The following is a 20,767-nucleotide window of genomic DNA, read 5'->3' on the forward strand; positions in this document are numbered from 1 at the left end:
TAACCAAACATTATTTTAAATATATCTTTTAAAATATTTTCATTTTTAGCTGATATCTTCCATGATATAATTTTTGGTTGTCGTTTTTATGGATTTACTATTCTTTTTAAAGTAGTATTATTAGTATAATCCATCAGTTTATAAATTTTATTTATATATAGAGTCATTTTTAATCTACACTATCTAGTTTCTTTTATAAATAATTATAGTAATATAAAAGTAAAATTGTTTACGGAAAAATAATTGTTCTTTACTATATTAAAATAAAATAGCAAAAGGATATAATGTTACTTTGAATGTTGTTTTATTAAAGTAATTAGTAATACTTAATAAATCATTGATTTTAATTAAAAATATATCTTTATATAGATATTTAATAAAATAATTATTTTTATTTTGAAAAAAATATTTAAAATATAATAATGCAAATTGATTATAGTTATTTACATAAAAAATGTAAAATAAATTTATATTTTTTTTATATTTAATTTTACTATTTTAATTTAATTTAAATTAAAAAAAGATTTATTTTTTTTATATTTATTTTTTTTTTATGCAAATTTGTAGAAAAAAAAAAATAATTTATACATCTTTATTGCGCAGTAAATAATTTCTTTTAATACATATTTTACCAAGAAGTATTCATTATATATAGTGCGCCAAACTCTACATAATTAATATCAATTTTTGTTTATTTTTTGTTTATTCAATATTATTAGTATTGACAATATTTAAAAATTATAAAAAAATTTTTAATGTTTAATAAAATTATTATGTTTTTAATATTTATATTTTAAAAAAAAAATGAAATAATCTTGATTTATTATATAATAAAAAGTTATAATTTATTCTTTTTGTGTTTTAATGTTTTTTTTTTATTTAAAGTGTATGATGACATCTATTGGTGTGCCATTTGTTTATTATAAATAAAAAGATTTTTCTCTACATTTCTTACAAAACTATTTATAGTACATCACACTATTATTATAATTCTTATCGCAAACTATAGCATTTATACTTACCTTTGTTTGTAAATCAATATATTAAAAATGTTATTTGTTAACAATAGTTATATATATATATTTTTTTTAATTATCATATTATATAATATATATTATATTTTCTAAATCTTTAATTAATATTTTTACTATTAAACTTATCTTAATATCTAGTTATAATATGATTTTCTTAATATTATACAAGTAATAGTATCATTGTTAATCTGAAAAAAAAAATGATTATTATTAAATGCACTTCCATATTAAAACATTATTATATAAACAAACTTAAATTTCAATAACATATCATATAATATTTATATATAAACTATCATAATTTTAAAAAAAAAACCAATTATTATAATTATATAATTTTAGAATTATTAACAAAATTAACATTTATAAACTTTTTAAAATTTTATATTTAATATAAAAATTTAAAATTTCTTTTATATTAAGATGATACCATCTGATGATTCTCGATCTACCATCGTTAATATGAATGAACGTGGAGCTGGAGGAATTTTTAATGAAGAGTCACATGAAATGAGGCAAACATCACAGACACATTTTACAAGTAGTATGTTTAACAAAAAAAAAAATTTTTTTCTTTTTTTTTAAATATAATTTTAATAATAAAATAATTGTTATAATTTTAGATACACAATTAATTGGTAAAATGAGAGGTTTATCAACATTTTCGGGAGTTTTTGCTCCTGTTGCTGTTTCAATGTTTAGTGCATTATTATTTTTACGTATGGGATTTTGTGTTGGACAGTTGGGATTTTTTTATACATGTATAGAGTTAATTGTTGCATATAGTATCATTTTACTAACAGTTTTATCATTATGTGCTGTCTCATCAAATGGTGCTATTGAAGGTGGTGGAGTTTATTATATGATTAGTCGATCATTAGGACCTGAATTTGGTGGTAGCATAGGAATATTATTTTTTGTCGCAAATGTATTTTCATGTGCGTTGTATATTGCTGGATTTACAGAAGTATTAATTAATAATATTGAACCTCTTCAAGGTACAAGTCACAAATTTTTATTTTGCGTTCTTGTCAGTTTTATAATATTTTTATTATGCTTAGCTGGATCAAAAATTTTTGCTAATTCAGCAATGTTAGCATTATTTATAACAGCATGTAGTTATATAACATTTGTTGTTTCATTATTTTGGTATAGAGATGTTGAAGTAAAAATACCTAAAGAAAATACATATGCTTATATGATTCCATCAAATGTATCTGATCCTGATAGTGAAAAAATTGTTTCATACAATCAAACATTAACAGCACTTTTTACATCATTCAATTTTCATACATTAAAAGATAATTTATATACAAATTTTACCTATGATTATACAACAGGAAAACAGACAGATTTAGCTTTTATGTTTTCTATAATATTTTCTGGTGTTACAGGATTAATGTCAGGAGCCAACATGTCTGGAGAACTTGCTCGACCATCTGTATCTATACCTAGAGGTACATTACAAGCTGTTTTTACAACATTATGCATGTATATATTAACATCATTTTTATTGTCTTCAACATGTACAAGAAATTTATTACAAAATAATTATTTGGTTGCCGTTGATGTTTCTATTGTACCTTCATTTATTGTAATGGGAATATTTTGTACAACATTTTTTAGTTCAATGAGTAATTTAATTGGTGCTTCACGAGTTTTAAATAGATTAGCACATGATAAACTTTTTGGATTTATACTTAGACCAGCAACAATTGAAATGACATCTGGTAATCCAGTTATTTCTGTTACATTATCATGGATTTGTGTTATGGTAAGTAAATAAAAAAAATTTAATTAATTTTAATAATAATAATAATTTATTATAGCTTGTTTTTACTGTTGGAGCAATGAATAAAATTGCCCGTCTAACATCTATTTTTTTTTTATTATCATATATGGGTGTTAATGTTGCATGTTTAGCATTAGATTTAACTAGTGCACCAAATTTTAGACCAACATTTAAATTTTTTTCATGGCATACATGTGCTCTTGGTGTTTTATCATCTGGAACAATGATGCTTGTTGTTGATGCTGCAATGAGTGCTTTGGCAGTTGTTATGTTAATGCTCCTTATTATGATTCTTCATTATCAAGCACCAATGGGTTCATGGGGATCAATTTCACAGGCATTAATATATCATCAAGTAAGAAAATATCTTTTATTATTAGATATAAGAAAAGAACATGTAAAATTTTGGAGACCACAAATATTACTTCTTTCTAGTAGACCAGGTTCAATGTTTTCTTTAATGGATTTTGTTAATGATTTAAAAAAAAGTGGTTTGTATGTTATAGGTCATGTTAAATACGGATCATTAGAAAAAGAAACTGGTGATAGAGAAACAATAGATCCACTTCAACAAGTTTATCCATATTGGTTATCTTTAATAGATTATTTAAAATTAAAAGCATTTGTTGAAATAACATTATCAAAATCTGTTAGATTTGGTGTAGAACAATTGATACGTCTTTCTGGTTTAGGTGCAATGAAACCAAATACTGTTGTTATTGGTTTTCATGAAAAAGAACCAAATGAATTAATATTACAAGAAAATCAATTATTACGTGAACTTAAATTTTCAAAAATTGATCGTGCTGAGGTAGTTGAGTACTTTACAACATCACAAGATGCAACAAAAAATACACGACTTGAAACAAGTGAGTACATTTCTATTCTACGTGATATTATTAGTTTAAATAAGAATATTTGCATTGCAAGGTATTTTAATCGTTTTGATAGAGAAGTTTCACTAAGAAGTTCATTTAAAAAATATATAGATGTTTGGCCTTCACATTTATTTAAACCGGATGAAACTAATATGCGATGGGATAATAGTTCACTTTTTGTTTTACAACTAGCTTGTATACTCTCAATGAGTTCCAAGTGGAAGTCAACCAAAGTAAGAGTTTTTATCTGTTCAAATAGTCTTCAAGACATGCAATATCAAGAAAACCAGCTTAAACTTTTACTTGAACAATTAAGAATTAAAGCAAAGTCAATAGTAGTACCGTGGGATCATGTATTGTCCCAAATATCATCAAGTCACGATGAATTAAAAAATATATCATGTTTTCCAAGTAATTATGTTAGTGCTATAAATGAAATGATACAAAGAAATTCTTCTGATACTGCAGTTTGTTTTCTAAATCTTCCTCAAATACCAGAAAATTCACGTGATGATGTGGCATATCTTGATGCAATAACTGCACTTACAAAAGATTTACCACCAGTTCTTTTGGTACATGGAATGTCATCTGTCATATCAACAGCTCTTTAAATTATAATTTATGGTTTTAATATATTTAATATCAAAATATTAAATATATGTATATTTATTATATGATAGTTTTTATTTTAAACTTTTATGCATAAAATACTATTATTAAGAAAAAAAGTATATATACTTAAAACAAATAAAAGTACCCAAAATTTTACATTTTAAATTAAATTGAAAAAAAAAATCTTATTTAAAATAACTATATTTTTAAAAAAATTATAATGTTTTATAGAAAATTTCATATTTTATTTTTTGTTTATAATAAAAAAAAAAAAATTCCTTTTTCAATAATATATAACTTTTGTCAATTAAAGTAATAAGTAAGAAATTTATTTAAAATATAAAAATAATTAACTTTTTTCTACAATATAAATATTTTAAAGTGATGTTTATTTGTTTTAGGAAATATTTTTAGTAAAAGTTTTATTTATAATAATATTAATTCTTTGTAAAATGGAAATAAATATTTAATTTTTTTCTATTAAATTCATAAGAGTTAATATGTTAAAACTTCTTATTTTTTTTTATATATATTAACAAATGAATATACTTTATATACACAAATGACTAACCAATACGACTGTATTTTAAATTTACATGTTCCTCATTGTTACTAATATAATAAAAAAAAAAGATTAAAACTGTCATTTTAAAAATAAATAAAAGAGTAATGGTAACGAGTTTTAAGATTAATTTAAATTAGAAAAAAAAAAATTTTACTTACACAATTATTAAAAATTATTTATTATTAATAATTATACTCTTTTTATGATAGTTATATTTTATGATAAAATTTTTACTTTTCAGTGAAATATTTGTGTAAATTTATTAATTTCTTGTTTCTTATTTGTTCATAAATTTATAATCCTATATGTTAAAATTATGTTATTAGATATTGAAAAAAGATAAATTTATTATATATAGGAAAAAAAAACTCTTTTGTGATAACAATTTCCTTAAATTTTTCATACAAGTAAAATAAAATATCATACAAAAGTATATTACATATTTAAAAAAAAAAATAATTGTGATAAAAAATGTTGTTGATCAGTAATTGAAATGTAATTTTAAAATTTATTTAGCTTTATCAAATAAAAACCTTCAGTAAATATACAGACTAATGTAGACTGATAAAGTTTATTTTTTTGATTTGAATAAAAGCTTTCTTTCTATTTTATTCTTATATCTCATTCCTATTTTAATTCTTTGACTTGTAATATATTTAAATAGTGGAACTAATATGATCCCACCTTCATAGAGTTTATGACATTTTCATGCTTTATAAATTACTTTTACTCAACAAACTTTCTTATATTTAATTTAATATATCAAATAATTATTTAGTTTCTTAATAAAATAGTAATTTTTTTTTTTAATAAAAATTCTTTTTATTATATTCATAAAATTAATCTATTTATTAATTCTTTTTTATGTACTATGTTTTTTAATTATAATGTATAAATTTTATATACATCAAAAAAAAAAGAAATAAATTTATAAACATATTTTATTAAAACCATGATTTTAAATTTACAATATATTGTTTTTTTTTTTAAATATACATTTTAATAATGAAAAATGATTAATATGAAAGTGCGCAAAAATTATATAGTCATTGACTTATAAAAATAAATTCTTTAAAAATTTTTTTTAAAATCCCTAATTCAAAAGCCCTTTTTGATACATTCAAAAAAATTTAATACTCATAAAGAATACATAATATATTATCATTTCATATTCATTCAATTGAAGAATATTATTTATAAAGATTATCGTTATAAAACTTTAAATTTTTTTAAAAAATTGGCAAAATATTATTTTCGATATACATTTTTAAAAAAAATACATATTTGAAACTATTTTTTTTTTTAAATTTAAAATGGTTACTAAGTATTTTATATGAATTATTATTATTTTCTTTTTAAATTTATTTGAAACAACCGTTCTAATGATATTTTTTCTTTTTCTTTTTAAAATTTAAAAATAAAATTGTATAATCTATTGAAAGACAATAATATTTAAAAAAAATTAAACATTAAAAATTAACATTATCTTTTAAATAATAACAAATAAATTTTTCATTATCTAATGTTTCACCATGAAAATGATATAAAAATGGACAGTGAAATTTCTAATCAAAATATAATAAATTTTTATATTAAGCTTTTTTTATGAATTAAATTTTTTTATTATTAATTATTATATTATATTATTTTATTTAAAAATATTCATTTTATATTTGAAGATAGAAATAAATTATAAATTTTTTTTTTTTATTAAATGGATACTGATACAAGCATATTACCTGGAATTAAAAGACAAATAACATTACAACGTTCAAAAACATTTCTAGCGTTACTTTTATTGGTAAGTTATAATATATTATTTATTAATTTTTTTTAATTATATAGATATTTGGATGGGTTATTAATATTATTACCCTTGCATGGGTACATGATCGTGTACCAAGAAATTATGAACCATTACCAGATTTGTTTTTCAGTATATTTCCAGAGATTCCAGAAACAATTCGAATCACAGAATTTATAATGTTATTTATGGTTATTAATGCACTTGGAGTTATCTATTTTCATCAACATCGTTGGATTGTAGGAAGAAGAGTATTTTTATGTATTGCAATATCATATATATTTAGAGCCATATGTATTTGTTTACTTCAAGTTCCTGTACCATCAAAAAATACTTACTGTGCACCACAAGAAATTAGTAGTTTTTCAGTTGTATCAAGAAGAGTTATTACTACATTTTGGTCAGCTGGAATTGAATTTCTTAGGCCAAGAATATTATGTGGTGATCTTTTAGTATCTGGTCATACTATATGTTTATTTACAGCTCTTTATACTTTTAAACATTATGCACCACAGAAATTGCGTGTTTTAAGTTGGTTTATAAATTAATTTTATATATAATATTAATTAATCATTTTAGATATTTTATATAGAATTATGGCATTAATAGCAATTATTTGTATCTTATTTGCCCGTAAACATTATTCTATTGATGTATTTTTAGGATATATTGTAGCAACAAATGTCTTTAGAATTTATCATTCATTAATGTATAGTTTTCATCAAAATGAAATGGATAAAAATCTTTTATCACAAAATATATTATCAGGTATGGTAGCATATTTTGAAAAAGATGCTTTACCACCATACCTATTTGCAAATATATTTGAAGTACCATCATTAATAAATGATAAATATTTTTCTAAATTTTGTGGATACAAAAAAGAATTACGCAATCTTGACATTTAATAATTTTTTAATAAAATTTACCAGCAAAATTATTTTTGAAATTATATTCAATTTTTTTTTTGTACTTAAACCATTAACTGTATATTGTATGCATCGAAAAATAGAATTATATAAATTCATTATTAATAAAAAATACACTTTTTTTTCTATATAGTTACGATTCTTTTTATGAAAAAAAATTTGATATATATGTCATCAATTAGATTATTTCTTTAAAATTGCATTTTTATTATATATATTATCATAATTTTTGATATGTTGTCATTTTACTGTTAAAATATTAAAATTAAAATATTTTGTATTAGTATGTTTAATATTTGTACATTTGTAATACCATTAAGTTATATGATAAGGCAAAAAGAAAAAAGATAAATTTAACTTAATTACTTCTAGTTTTTTCTTTTTTTATTCATTAGTTTTATAAAGTCTTATTGAAACAATTAATACTATAACTTAAAATGTCTTTTTTTTTTAATATAATTTTAAGTAAATAGGTAAAATTTTTGAATAAAATATAAACTACAATTTGTAATTTATTTAAAAATTTTTCATTTATATAGTCTTTTTCGTTTTTTTTTTTTTGTTTGTCGTTAAATTGTCTCATATAATGTTAATCTTCAACGTGTGTGTAAAATATAATTTCTTATCATGCAAAAAGAAAGTTACTATACTATATTTTTAATAAAACTGATAATTATTAATCATATTATATTTTAAGACATTTACTTATATAAAATACAATTTATAATATTGTGTTAATATGTTTATTATAATTTATCTGAATTACTAATAGTTACGAACAAAACTAAGCTATCAATATCCTTTTTATTGTTAAAGTTAATCTTATATACAATATTTAATCTTTTTCATTCAAACCTTTTTTACAATAGACAACATTATATGAATATATATATATATTTTTTTTTGTAAAAGTTATAACTATGTGAATATTTTTAATAACTATATTATTATTAAACAGTTTTTTCCACAAGTTATTTTAATTTATAAATAATGTAAACATTAACTTTTTTTTTTAAAAAAAATTATATACTAATGAGAACAAAGAATATTAGTCATTTAATGTTAAAATGATATTTTATTAAAAGTAACTACCATTTTAATTATATATATATATAGATATATATTTATTTGACATCATAAATTATTGTCTAAGTTTTTACATGATCAAGATTTAGAATAATTTTACACTTCATTTAATTATTATTTAAGATATTAAAATGAAAAAAAAAATGGATTTTTATTTTTCTTTATTAAAATGTGATAAATAGAAATTTTTTTCATAAGAAAAAAAGAATTTTTTTTTAATATAAATTTATTGTATTTTTAATAATTTTTTTTAATATAAAAAATTTAAATTAAAAATAGTATTTTAGTTTATAAAAGTTTTTAATTTATTAATTAGTTAAAATTATAATCTTTATAAAATGAAACATTTATAATTCTTATAGTGTTTATATATTACAAATTTCTTAAATTATGGTACATTTAACATTTAACAAATTTCTAAAGAAATATATTTATCATTCAAAATGTATTTTTATATTATGAGTAATATTAAAAAGAAAAATTTTTTTTTATTTTTTATTAAAGTAGTTAAGAAATTTACTCATCAAATAGAATATAATTAAACTTTTTTTTTTTATATATCAATCATTATAATTTGTTTAAAATCTTAAAAATTTTATTGTTATGTTATAATGATACTCATAAATTTATATAAATAAAATATCTTTTTATATAATATTAATCCAATATTAGTTTTTATTTATTTTAACAATGTACTGTAATAAAAATAATCATGCTAAGGTTAATAATAATATTTATGATACTAATTAATAAATATTAATAGTTATATTAAAACCCATTTATAAATGCTAATAATAATTATTTAAATAGAAATCATTTATCTTCTTTCTTTCTTTTCATTATACTACCTTCTCCTCTCTAACAATTAATCTCCTAGCTACTAATTTCTTAACCCTTTTCCATCTAAAAATTGTACACATTGTAATGTATTTGCTTAAAGTTTAGACATGTGTAATAAAGCAGTACAGTCCACAAATAGTCTAAACATTTAAAAATGTTGCAATAATACATATAATAATATATATGTTATCTTTATATATGCTTTGACAAATTTATTATTTATAATAACTATCATATATATTAATTATATATAGTATAAACTAATTAAATTACTAAATAATTTATAATATATTTTTTTTTTGTTTTATCAAATATCTATTTATATATTATCTTTTGTAAAAAAATATTAAAAAATACTGTATATATATAAATTTTTTTTTGTCTATTTTCTTTTTATTTAACAATAAAAAAAAAGAGATATTTTATTATTTTAGAAAAATGATGGTAACATCAAGTAATATGTATGAAGTATGGAAAGGACCAAATGTTGAAATTGTTTACATACCATATGAATATGTGACAAAACTTCAAATTGAAGAATATTGGGATCCATATTTTGTGTATTATATGTTTGCTAAATACTGGAAATTATCATTTGTTATTGCATTAATTTATATTATTATGATAAGAATGATTGAAAATGCAATGAAAGAAAAAAGGGCATTTGAATTAAAAAAGTCATTATTTTTATGGAATACATCATTGGCAATATTTAGTATAATTGGAATGATACGTTCGGGAGAAGAATTTTTATATGTTTTTTTTAATAAACCATTTACACATTCTATTTGTTATTCAATGAATCCAAATGAACCTGTTGCATTTTGGGCATGTGCATTTGCCTTATCTAAAGTGGCTGAACTTTTTGATACAATATTTTTAGTTTTAAGAAAAAGAAAAGTTATATTTTTACATTGGTATCATCATGTTGTTGTCCTAATATATAGCTGGAATTCAGGTAAATATTTAATATAATATAAATATATATATAAATAATAAATGTTTTGTTCTATTATTATAGCTGTTGAATTGACTGCTGCTGGTCGTTGGTTTATATTTATGAATTTTTCTGTTCATTCAATTATGTATAGTTATTATGCTTTAACATCAATTGGTTTACGTTTTCCAAAAATTGTTTCAATGGCAGTAACAATTTTACAAACAAGTCAAATGTTAATTGGTGTTGCAATATCATGTTCTGTATATTATCTGCGTTCTGTTATAAATATGATTCCATGCCAACAATCATATGAAAATTTAACATTATGTTTTTCAATTTACCTTTCATTTGCAATACTATTTATGAACTTCTTTATTAAAAGTTACTTTAGTCGTAAAGATAAAATGAAAAAAGAATGAAAAAATGATTTAATTAATCGGTAAAATATATTTAAATATTTAAAATACAATATAATTTTTTTTTTAAATTTAATTCATTTTATATAAAGCATTTATATTATTTATTAATAAATGAATATACTACTTTTTTTTTTTGAACATTTTTTTTTGTCTATTTAAAACCACGTATATATTAATATTTTTATAAGATAATATGTATGATAAATAAAAAAGTTTTATTCTATATCACTCTAATATTTAATCAAACAATTTTCTTATCTCTAATAAACAATGATAAGCATATTAAAATACACCTAAAAATAAATGTATTTGACGTCAAAAGTTGTTATTGAGGTAATACAATTTGTTATCAGTAAAAATTCAAAAAATTATTACTTATATAAAGAACTTTTATCATTATGTTAATATAAAAATTAATCGTTTATTTTGTGCAAAATTAAACCATCAATATGAATTTTTTAAAATTTCTATATATTAATATATTACTAATTAGTTTTATATGCCTTGTTTTAACTATTAAGAAAGAAAAAATTAAAAAACCAAGAGGTTTACAAAATACACTTCATGATGATTATGTTAAATGTAAAGAAGAGTGCAGAAAGATTGAAGAAAGAGAAATAACTGAAAAGGTAAATAATATAATCTGTTAATCATAAAGTTAAATTATTTTAGTATATCCAATACTTAAAAACTGAGTTAGAAGCTGCTGAATTAGTAGTTGCACAGGAAAGTGCTGCCTTACAAGCTACATCTATTGTTTCATCTAATAATCAAAATGAAAACAAATTAGATCAAGTACCTAGTGAAGATTCTATATTAAAATCAGAAAAAGAAACATTTGTACAGGAGGAAAATTTAATCGTTTAAAATATTTTCTTTTTTATAAAAATAAAAGAAATAGAAAAAAGTAAATTATTTTAAAATAATATTATATTAATGATTATTTAAATTTTTAACAATCATTTTTAAAAATACTAATATTATCGTCATTTTTATGTTAATATTTTCATAAAAAACAAATTTTTTAAAATATAGAAATTCTTGCGTAATGATCGAAATTATTAAACACACAAGTCAATTGATTCAAATAAATGAATATTATATTTTGTTGTTTTTTTTTTCTTTAATACTTGAAGAAATTGTATCTTCCAGTAGTTTTGTAGATATTTCTATCGTGTCTAGCATTAATATATGCATATGGATTTGAGGGAGCATGTGGTATATATACTCTTTCACCAAACATAAAATGTCTATTAAAAGCATGATCTTGAATATATCTTGCCTCATAAGCTGTATGAACAAATCTTTGAGCAAAGTCATCGGCATTTAAACGTGCTGATACATATTTACTCATGTAATCACAACTTCCTCTTAAATAACTTTTTCTATAGCGATCTTTTTGTTCATTAAAAATTCTTTTTGTTTGAAGAGTATAATATGGTACATGTGAACTATATTGAGTTATTCCAGTATCTCTTGGATATAATGGTTTTTTAAGAGATTCAAGTGTATCTTTATGATAAGCTTTTCCATATGATTTGTTATACCAATCACTAATAACAGGTTTGTATACATGTGTTGTATGAACAATACGTTGTGGGTCGCGAAGTTCTTGGGGAAGAGCAAGTGATGGAGCCAAACTTGAAATTGAATCACTTTTCTTAATTGGATACTCATGAACAGCATCTTTAATATATGTCAAATTTGTCATAGAAGCAGATCTTGCCATTCTTTTTGGTCTCCCAAAGACATCTCCAATATAATTATCGTATGTTGTTTGCGCTTTTGCCATATCGGTGTAATTTCTAAAAAAATAAAAATATTTTTTTTTTTAAATATAATTATTAATTAAAATTATATATCATACCTTGTTGAATAACTTGACCACCATTTTGTAGCATAATCAATGTCATCGTTAATAGCATTATATGCAACCATTATTATTATTGTTTAAATTTTAATCTAAAAACTGATAAAATTAAATTTATTATTCTATTTTTTAAAAAGATAAATAAGTAATATATTAAAGAATAAGGATAAAAGTACTTAAAGAAACAATATTTTAACAAATAAAAGATAAAACATTCAATAATAAATGATAAAATATCACACTAGTGATAGTTTTGTCTTATTTTCTTTTCTAACAAATATCTCTGATTAATTTTATCTCCACAATTTTTACTAAGAATATATTATATCATTGGTAAATTTTTTTTATAATGTGGCAATTTATTTCTCTAGTGATATATATATATATATATATATATATATATATATATATTAATCTTTTAAATTTTACTGAAACATTTGTAAATAATAAAATTATCTTTTAAATATATACACAAAAATTTTATATTTCAAATAAAATAATGAGATAATGACTTATACACCCACATGAAATAATATGAAATCTGATTTTTGCATAAATTTTTTTATTGTTTATAGTAGTAGGCATATAATAGATAACAATTTGCATTTATTACGGCATATTTATATATATATATATTTTTTTTTAAAATATAAATTATTAGTATGTAATTATTTTCCAATGTTAAAAGCACTTATTTTCTTATTCATTTTAACATACTTGGCTTTTCTTTCATCAATTGATTTATCACTTTCAGTTAAGATAAGATTTCTATAAAATACGTGTGATGGCATTCGACATCCTGAACGACGTTTAACATAAAGATTCATATATGGAACATAAAGTGGTTGTTGAACTATACCAGTTCCATAAAGTTCACATGTAAATACTTGTTTACCACCAATTATTCCATATGTAACAGCTTTACAATTCTAAAATATTTAATATATATTTATAAAAATAAAAAAATAAAATATTAATTACCTCATCATCCCAACATAATTTTAAACAATCATCTTCAGTTGCATCATAACTATTTTCAACTTTTTTATATGGATTAATATTAACAGCAAAATCTCTATCATCATATTTTATATAACAATGACATAATCTACATTTTTCACCAAAATGACTACTAGGTGGAGGTGAAATACAATTAATAATTGTAAAAATAAAAGTTATACTTATTATTAAAATTTTCATTATTAAAATAAAAATAATTATATAATAATCAATATATAAGTTAAAGGTAAAACTAATTAAATTAAAAACTCAATATTTTACCAGGTAAAAATTTGCATTTTTATAAGCGATACAAAAATTAGGTCACAGCACCATGGCTGTTCATCTTTTTATTTACTCCTTAAAATCTTTGTTAATGATGTCAAAAATCAGTATAAAATTTTAAGATATTCTTCAATAACACGGAATTATACATATTATCTTATTTTAATTTAATATAATTATACTATTATAAATTAAGGATCTTTCATGTATAAAAGAATATATTTAAAATGTAATAATAGGTAATTGTATAATATAAATTTATATAATATTATATTAATCATGATAAGAAACAGGAAGAATTTAAGTGAAAATAAACTTTAATAAGTATGACAATGAAAATATTAAAATTATACTATCAAGATATAATAAACAAGTTATTCTTCATGTTCCATTTTTATACTTTCATTTTTGTTAATAGTATTATATATAATATAATTATCATTTTATATAAATTTTTAAAATTCTAATGATATTTCTTAAAATATAATACATATTTTTAACATTGTTTACATGTTTTTTGGCATGTTTTAAACATAAATGGTTGATACATAATAAATGAACAAAATAATATCATAAGATCACAATTATCTTGTAAATCTTTACAATTACCATTATCAGGTATTGAAGATGAATTATTTATATTTGATGAATTTGTTATAATATTGGCTAAAATTTGATTTGTCACCTGAACATTATTATTACATATTATTCCCCATTCACATGTTGTTGTTTCTTTAGGTGATAATGTTGTAGTTTCATTAGTTGTTGTAACATTAATACTTATTACTAAAATTATTATTACATAATTTTTTAAAAAAAGATAAACAAACATTCAGTTGTTGACGATACATTCATTGTTGGAGAAATTGACGATGACCCTAATAAAAAAATTTTTTTTAATTAAATAATGAATGATATTAAATACCTAAAATAACTGTCTCGTTTCCAATTTTTGGAGTTGTTGAACTTAGTAAAATATTTGTTGTTTTATTTAATAAATCTTCAGTAATTGTTGTTGTTAATATACTTGATACATTAAGATTATTAGTATTTGTAATATTTATACTATTTTCTGTTGTAGTAACCAAACTTCCAGTCCCATTAGTTAATTGTATTAATGTACCTGAAATATTTCCTATTGTTTGATTAAGAAGAGGATTAGTTAATATTGTTAAATTATTTAAACCGTTTTCTGTTATATTATTTAAATGATTAACAATGTTTGAGGATGTATTTAATAAATTAACAGTACCATTAAATGTTGGTAAAACTACCCCTGAAATATTACCACCATTTGTTAAAGTATTATTTATCAAATTTTCAATGAAATTACTTCCATTTGTCATTCCATTATTTAATAGTGATATTACATTAGTTAAGTTACTTTGTGTTCCATTTTGTAGACCATTTAAAGTTGCTGTTAAATTATTAACCATCATATCAGTTTTATTTGAATTTAAAAATAATGTCCCATTGATAAGGTTAGGTATATTTCCTAAAAATGTATTATTTAAATTGATACCGGTACTATTTAGTAAAGTATTTGTTCTGTTTAACAAGTTATTTGCAGCATTACCTACAACCTGACCAACATTATTAATTAAACCTGTTGCACCACCTAAAAGACCATTGGCGGTGTTTTCAGCATGAGAAATTAAGTTACTTGAAGTATTTTTTATAAATGAACCAGCATCATTTATACCATTTTGAACTGTATTAATCAATCCATCACCAATACCTCCAATTGATATTGCATTTTCAGGTGAAGTTTGGTTGTTTTCTTTTATTGGTGTTAAAGTAACATTTGTACCTTCAAGTTTATTTATCAAAGAACATAAACCTTTTCCTATTAAACATTTACCATTATTAACATTGATACAATCATTATCACTCTTACAATATGGTCCAGCTTTGTATATATCATTATTGTCAATGTTTCCTCTAAATTTTTTTTAATATTTAATTAATAAAAATTTACCTAGGATAATAATAACACATAGAAAGTTTATATTTTCCACAGTCATTAACATCACAACCTACTTTATATGTTGTTGCCCATGCCATTTGCGCAAAATTTAATGAATTTTCATTATTAGTAAATATATTTGAATTAACATGTTTAATTTGATCCCACCAAACGTTAAGTCCAATTAATAATGAAAAAAATGGTCCTTCAGATGAATTGGTTTTAAAAATATTTTCACCATATTCTTCAATATTTGAAAGTTCAAAATTACACTTATTTGTATGATTTTTTGCATACTCCTCTAAACTTGAATCATAAATCTAAAAAAAAAAAAACAAATAATTTATAGTTTAATTTAACTTACCATTTCTTGCATGTTACTACTTTGAGGAAGATTAAATAATCCTAATGCTAAAGCACCTCTTAAATCATTATGTCTTTGAATGATTTGATTTTGTTCCTCCAAACTAAATTGTGATACAAATGAACTGTCATTCTTTCCATCTAATAAAACAACACAATCAAAAAGTAGATATTTAAAAAAAATAAAAGAAATCAAAAAGCAATGTGACATTTGAAAATATAAATATTTGGAAAAATTATGGCTATATAAAAATATTTTATATTTAAATTTTTATCTTTTAATCATTTACAATTAAAAAAAATTATCTCTATATAACAATCTAAAGCTGATTTATATATATATAAAATATAAATTTATTACAATATTTTTATCCATTAAAAGAATTAATCTGAGAAATATCATTAGTCATTTTTTATTGTACTGCTTATCAATTTGTAAATTATATATGACTACCTTCCTATTTTAATTACTTTTATTTTATAATGTTTAAAAGCATAAGTTTTACATTTATAATCAGTATTATTTCTATATTATAGGGATACATTTAAATGTACAAGAGGTAATACATATCCTATAACGAAAAACTGAACTTCCCTCCATTTGCATAAAATTTAAAATTGCATTTGGTTAGTGTAGTGTATAACTGTTACTTCTTTTTAGACAACTAATCTCTTATTATAGTCAATTATTTGGAACAATATTGTTTTTATTTTTTTTTCTGTATAATTAGACTTATATTAATAATTAGTATTTAGTTATGGATAATAATACTAATTTTACAAATATTTCTGATGTCCAACATTCATTTTTTTCTCCAACTACTACTACACCTGTAGTATTTTCTTTAGTACCTAATAATGATGAAAATGATAAACCTAAAGGAGTTGGTTTAACTGAAGTTGTTAAAGCTCTAGATATATTAATGTTAGCTGTACGTGAACAATTCACCAATTTTGTAAGTTATAAATTTTTAAGTAATTAATATTAATAATTATATATTAGAGAGAAAAACTTAAACAAATTAATGTTAGTCAAATTGTTATAACAGCTGCTAAAAAATTAAGAGGAGTCGTTTATCAACGTTTTTATCTATTTTTTATACGTTTTATACGTAGAACGTAAGTTATAATTTTTTTAAATATATATTTATTTTTTTGTTTTTAATATTTATAAAAAAATTTTTTTTAATACTTTTAGAAGTTTATATGAAGATAGAAATCAATCAAATAAAATATGGCGTGATAATATGATAGCAGAAAAAATGAAATATGAGAATGAATATGTTGGAGAGACACTTAATGATATTACTGATATACTTTTAAGTGACTCATTCTTTTATGATAATTCAACTTTTCATAAATATCAAATTCATCCTATAAGATTTGAGAATTGTATCTCAGGTGATCAAGGTAAAGAAAATATTATAAAAAGAGATAATATAAAAAAAGAAAACTGTGATTATGATGATAAATATTCATTACAAAGCGGGGAAACTGGTCAAATATCACAAATCACAGAGACTGAGGCATTCAAAAAAATAAATGAAATGGAAGCTGAAATATTTCGTCTTAAGGAGGAAATGAAAAAAATTATGGGTTTGTCAAGTAATAATCAGTATAACAACAAATCTGAGGATAATCGTAAAACTTCTATTAGAAGACCATGTTCTTCATTGGATGATGGAATATCTATAACATCAAGTCAACATTCTCCTATCATTTCACCAAGGGCAAATGAAGTCACAACTAATTTTATACCACCACCCCCACCACCATTGCCATGTATGGCTACTTTAAGTAATAAAAAGAAAGATAAATTAATTTTAAAAGAGTCAAAATATAATAAAATTGAAGAAGAAGTCCCAAGAAACAAAGAAAATAATGATACATCTGCCAAAATGGATAATTGTATTTTACTTAGTGAAATTCAAAAAATTAAATTAAGAAAAGTAAGTAAGGAAGAAATTAAAGAACGTAAAAGTAAGGTAATTTCCACAGAATCAGAATGTAGTGATGTTGGTTCATTCCTCCAACAAGCACTTTATAAAAAGTTTAAGAATGTTAAATCTGAAGTTGTTTCTGATACTGATTCTGATTCAGAACTCAGCCTTTGGTCTGATGAAGATAATGAACTTGACACTGAAATTCAAGATACCATTTAAATTATTAATTTTTGTAATAAAATAATCAAATTTTTTTTTACTCTAATGGACTGTAACTAATTTGTCTTTATAACCAATAGTTTTGCTTTTTAAAAAGTTTTCCTACGTAATGAAAAATAAATATAATATTCACTTGTGTAATAAAATATAATTATTTAAAATTTGTATACTTTTTTTTTGTATTAAAATCTTTTAGATAAGAAAAATTCAATGAATAGATTATTTAACATTACAATATTTTAAATTAATTTATTGCATTATATTAATTAACAAATTAAAATATTTATTTACAGTTTATATCATTATTTATTGTAATATGACAATAAATAATTAATACTTATATTTTCATTTGATCTTACATTTAGTTATTAATTTTTTATAGTCCATGCGACAAAATAATATAATAATTACATTTTCTTATTAAATATATATATTTTTTTTTTCAAGCCTCTTCTATTATTGAAACATCTAAGATACAGAAATATGCTCTGCATGTTGGACAGTTTGCTTTACAAAATAAAGGATTAATACCATCATTAATACTTTTTCCACATTTTGATTCATAAACTAATGCTAAACATCTTAAACACCATAATGGACGACAATGACACTCTTCACATGAAGGAGAATTGATTTCATTTATAATAGTATTACAATTTTTTCTTATAATAACACTTGCTTTATTATATAAACATCCTAAACAATTATCTATTTCTTCATCTTTTCTAATTGTATATTTTGGATTTCCTGATATACGTTGTCTAAAAGTATTTGCTATTTTATTATGTTTTTCAATTAATAAAGTATTTATAGATGTTTTAACTCTACTATTTAATTCTTCTAAAACATTAAATGGAAGAATAATGTCAAATGGTGGATACTTATGATCAATTCCCCTAACTTCAACACAAAATAATGATGATAAAGCAGGATGTTTATTAGTATCTGATGGTGTTTCTTTTAAAATTAATTCAGTATCATCTAATTTTGCAATTTTTGCTCCATATAATTCCATTTTAAAAAGCCAATTACCAAGAATAATTATTTTTGTATGATCAACATCACCATGTATTATAGGAACATTATTTGTATAATATTCATCTATTTCTGTTATAATATCATTTAACTCATCATCATCTCTGGCATATTTATATAATTGTAAAGTAATATCATCAGCATTATTATTTAAGTTTGTCTTTAAATAAAGTTTATATCCTACATAAAATGCTAAACTATAAAGTATAATCATTTGAAATAACATAAAAATATTCTTATCATCAAAATTAATATAATAAATATAATTCATAAACATAAAATATCCTAAAAAAAAATTTTTTTAACAATAAGTAGACAATTAAATATAGTTACCTGATGCTAAAACTATATGAGTAATTAATGTAATTCTTGATTTATGAATTATTCTTGAAATAAAATTTGGACCATCATAATCATGATTAAAGATGAAGAAAAAAAAATCATTAATTGTTAAACCTGTCCCAACGAATGCTGAAGGAGGATATATTGATATGAAATATATAATACCACCAAGTAACCAACAATAAAGTATCATTATAAATGCTAAAAAAATAGAAAAATTTATAGAAAAAGTAAAGTTAATTATTTTTTTTAAAATAAAAAAATTAGTTATATTAAAAAAATAATTGTTAATTCATTATAATTTTGGATTACACGTGTAAAAAGTTTTATTAATATTGTCATGTGTTAAATATATAAAAAGGCGTTTACTGAAATGTCAAAGCAGTTCTCCAATACAATTATATAAACATATATGATATAATATAAATCAGAACTTTATAATAATTAATTATTATCCTTTTTTTTTGATCTTTTTTAAAAAGTAAACTCTTATATATTCTAGAAATTTTAAAAAAATTTTCTTTATAATATGTAAAATTTTAAATTTTTAGTAATGACATTAAAGTACATAAATGAATACTGATAAATTATATTATATTGTTAAATCATCAAATTTATAAGAAAATTATTGATATTATTAAATATTTGAATAAAATAAAATTTATCGGAAGATCAATTTTATATACTTAATTATTTTTGATAGGGATGTCATTCTTAATACTTATTTGCGTTTTCTCAGCTGTATAGCGCATTTGAATAATGTATACTATATATGAATGCGATGCAACAAATTTAATTCATATTTATTATTTTTTTTTTAACTTTTTTAAAATTTTAATATTATTT

General features: G+C 20.7%; 9 protein-coding genes across 9 annotated transcripts; 5 read left to right on the forward strand and 4 right to left on the reverse strand.

The window, feature by feature from the left end:
* Positions 1 to 1,457: 1,457 nt before the first annotated feature.
* SRAE_X000015000 (Solute carrier family 12 member 9) lies at positions 1,458 to 4,315 on the forward strand (the record flags this gene model as incomplete). Its single annotated transcript, XM_024644459.1, has 3 exons — positions 1,458 to 1,578; positions 1,658 to 2,808; positions 2,864 to 4,315. The coding sequence occupies 3 exons, from the start codon at positions 1,458 to 1,460 to the stop codon at positions 4,313 to 4,315; spliced, it is 2,724 nt and encodes a 907-aa protein (XP_024510016.1).
* Positions 4,316 to 6,595: 2,280 nt separating this feature from the next.
* SRAE_X000015100 (Sphingomyelin synthase-like domain-containing protein) lies at positions 6,596 to 7,593 on the forward strand (the record flags this gene model as incomplete). The annotated part of the gene is made up of 3 exons (XM_024644460.1): positions 6,596 to 6,682; positions 6,727 to 7,216; positions 7,265 to 7,593. The coding sequence occupies 3 exons, from the start codon at positions 6,596 to 6,598 to the stop codon at positions 7,591 to 7,593; spliced, it is 906 nt and encodes a 301-aa protein (XP_024510017.1).
* Positions 7,594 to 9,978: 2,385 nt separating this feature from the next.
* On the forward strand, positions 9,979 to 10,899 carry SRAE_X000015200 (Elongation of very long chain fatty acids protein; the record flags this gene model as incomplete). Its single annotated transcript, XM_024644461.1, has 2 exons — positions 9,979 to 10,498; positions 10,562 to 10,899. The coding sequence occupies 2 exons, from the start codon at positions 9,979 to 9,981 to the stop codon at positions 10,897 to 10,899; spliced, it is 858 nt and encodes a 285-aa protein (XP_024510018.1).
* Positions 10,900 to 11,202: 303 nt separating this feature from the next.
* SRAE_X000015300 (Hypothetical protein) lies at positions 11,203 to 11,766 on the forward strand (the record flags this gene model as incomplete). The annotated part of the gene is made up of 3 exons (XM_024644463.1): positions 11,203 to 11,232; positions 11,421 to 11,528; positions 11,572 to 11,766. The coding sequence occupies 3 exons, from the start codon at positions 11,203 to 11,205 to the stop codon at positions 11,764 to 11,766; spliced, it is 333 nt and encodes a 110-aa protein (XP_024510019.1).
* A 256-nt stretch (positions 11,767 to 12,022) lies between these two features.
* Positions 12,023 to 12,837, reverse strand: SRAE_X000015400 (Hypothetical protein; the record flags this gene model as incomplete). The annotated part of the gene is made up of 2 exons (XM_024644464.1): positions 12,023 to 12,704; positions 12,767 to 12,837. The coding sequence occupies 2 exons, from the start codon at positions 12,835 to 12,837 to the stop codon at positions 12,023 to 12,025; spliced, it is 753 nt and encodes a 250-aa protein (XP_024510020.1).
* Positions 12,838 to 13,437: 600 nt separating this feature from the next.
* Positions 13,438 to 13,969, reverse strand: SRAE_X000015500 (Hypothetical protein; the record flags this gene model as incomplete). The annotated part of the gene is made up of 2 exons (XM_024644465.1): positions 13,438 to 13,698; positions 13,751 to 13,969. 2 exons carry the CDS (start codon positions 13,967 to 13,969, stop codon positions 13,438 to 13,440), a joined length of 480 nt encoding a protein of 159 aa, XP_024510021.1.
* A 580-nt stretch (positions 13,970 to 14,549) lies between these two features.
* Positions 14,550 to 16,593, reverse strand: SRAE_X000015600 (CAP domain-containing protein; the record flags this gene model as incomplete). Its single annotated transcript, XM_024644466.1, has 8 exons — positions 14,550 to 14,839; positions 14,884 to 14,931; positions 14,979 to 15,329; positions 15,387 to 15,548; positions 15,630 to 15,893; positions 15,951 to 15,994; positions 16,032 to 16,339; positions 16,384 to 16,593. 8 exons carry the CDS (start codon positions 16,591 to 16,593, stop codon positions 14,550 to 14,552), a joined length of 1,677 nt encoding a protein of 558 aa, XP_024510022.1.
* Positions 16,594 to 17,140: 547 nt separating this feature from the next.
* Positions 17,141 to 18,544, forward strand: SRAE_X000015700 (Mitochondrial fission regulator 1 family-containing protein; the record flags this gene model as incomplete). Its single annotated transcript, XM_024644467.1, has 3 exons — positions 17,141 to 17,338; positions 17,386 to 17,501; positions 17,581 to 18,544. 3 exons carry the CDS (start codon positions 17,141 to 17,143, stop codon positions 18,542 to 18,544), a joined length of 1,278 nt encoding a protein of 425 aa, XP_024510023.1.
* A 442-nt stretch (positions 18,545 to 18,986) lies between these two features.
* Positions 18,987 to 20,114, reverse strand: SRAE_X000015800 (Transmembrane protein 129; the record flags this gene model as incomplete). Its single annotated transcript, XM_024644468.1, has 2 exons — positions 18,987 to 19,864; positions 19,913 to 20,114. The coding sequence occupies 2 exons, from the start codon at positions 20,112 to 20,114 to the stop codon at positions 18,987 to 18,989; spliced, it is 1,080 nt and encodes a 359-aa protein (XP_024510024.1).
* Positions 20,115 to 20,767: the final 653 nt, after the last annotated feature.

This window comes from Strongyloides ratti, assembly GCF_001040885.1.
Source record: "Strongyloides ratti genome assembly S_ratti_ED321, chromosome : X".
Taxonomy (NCBI): domain Eukaryota; kingdom Metazoa; phylum Nematoda; class Chromadorea; order Rhabditida; family Strongyloididae; genus Strongyloides; species Strongyloides ratti.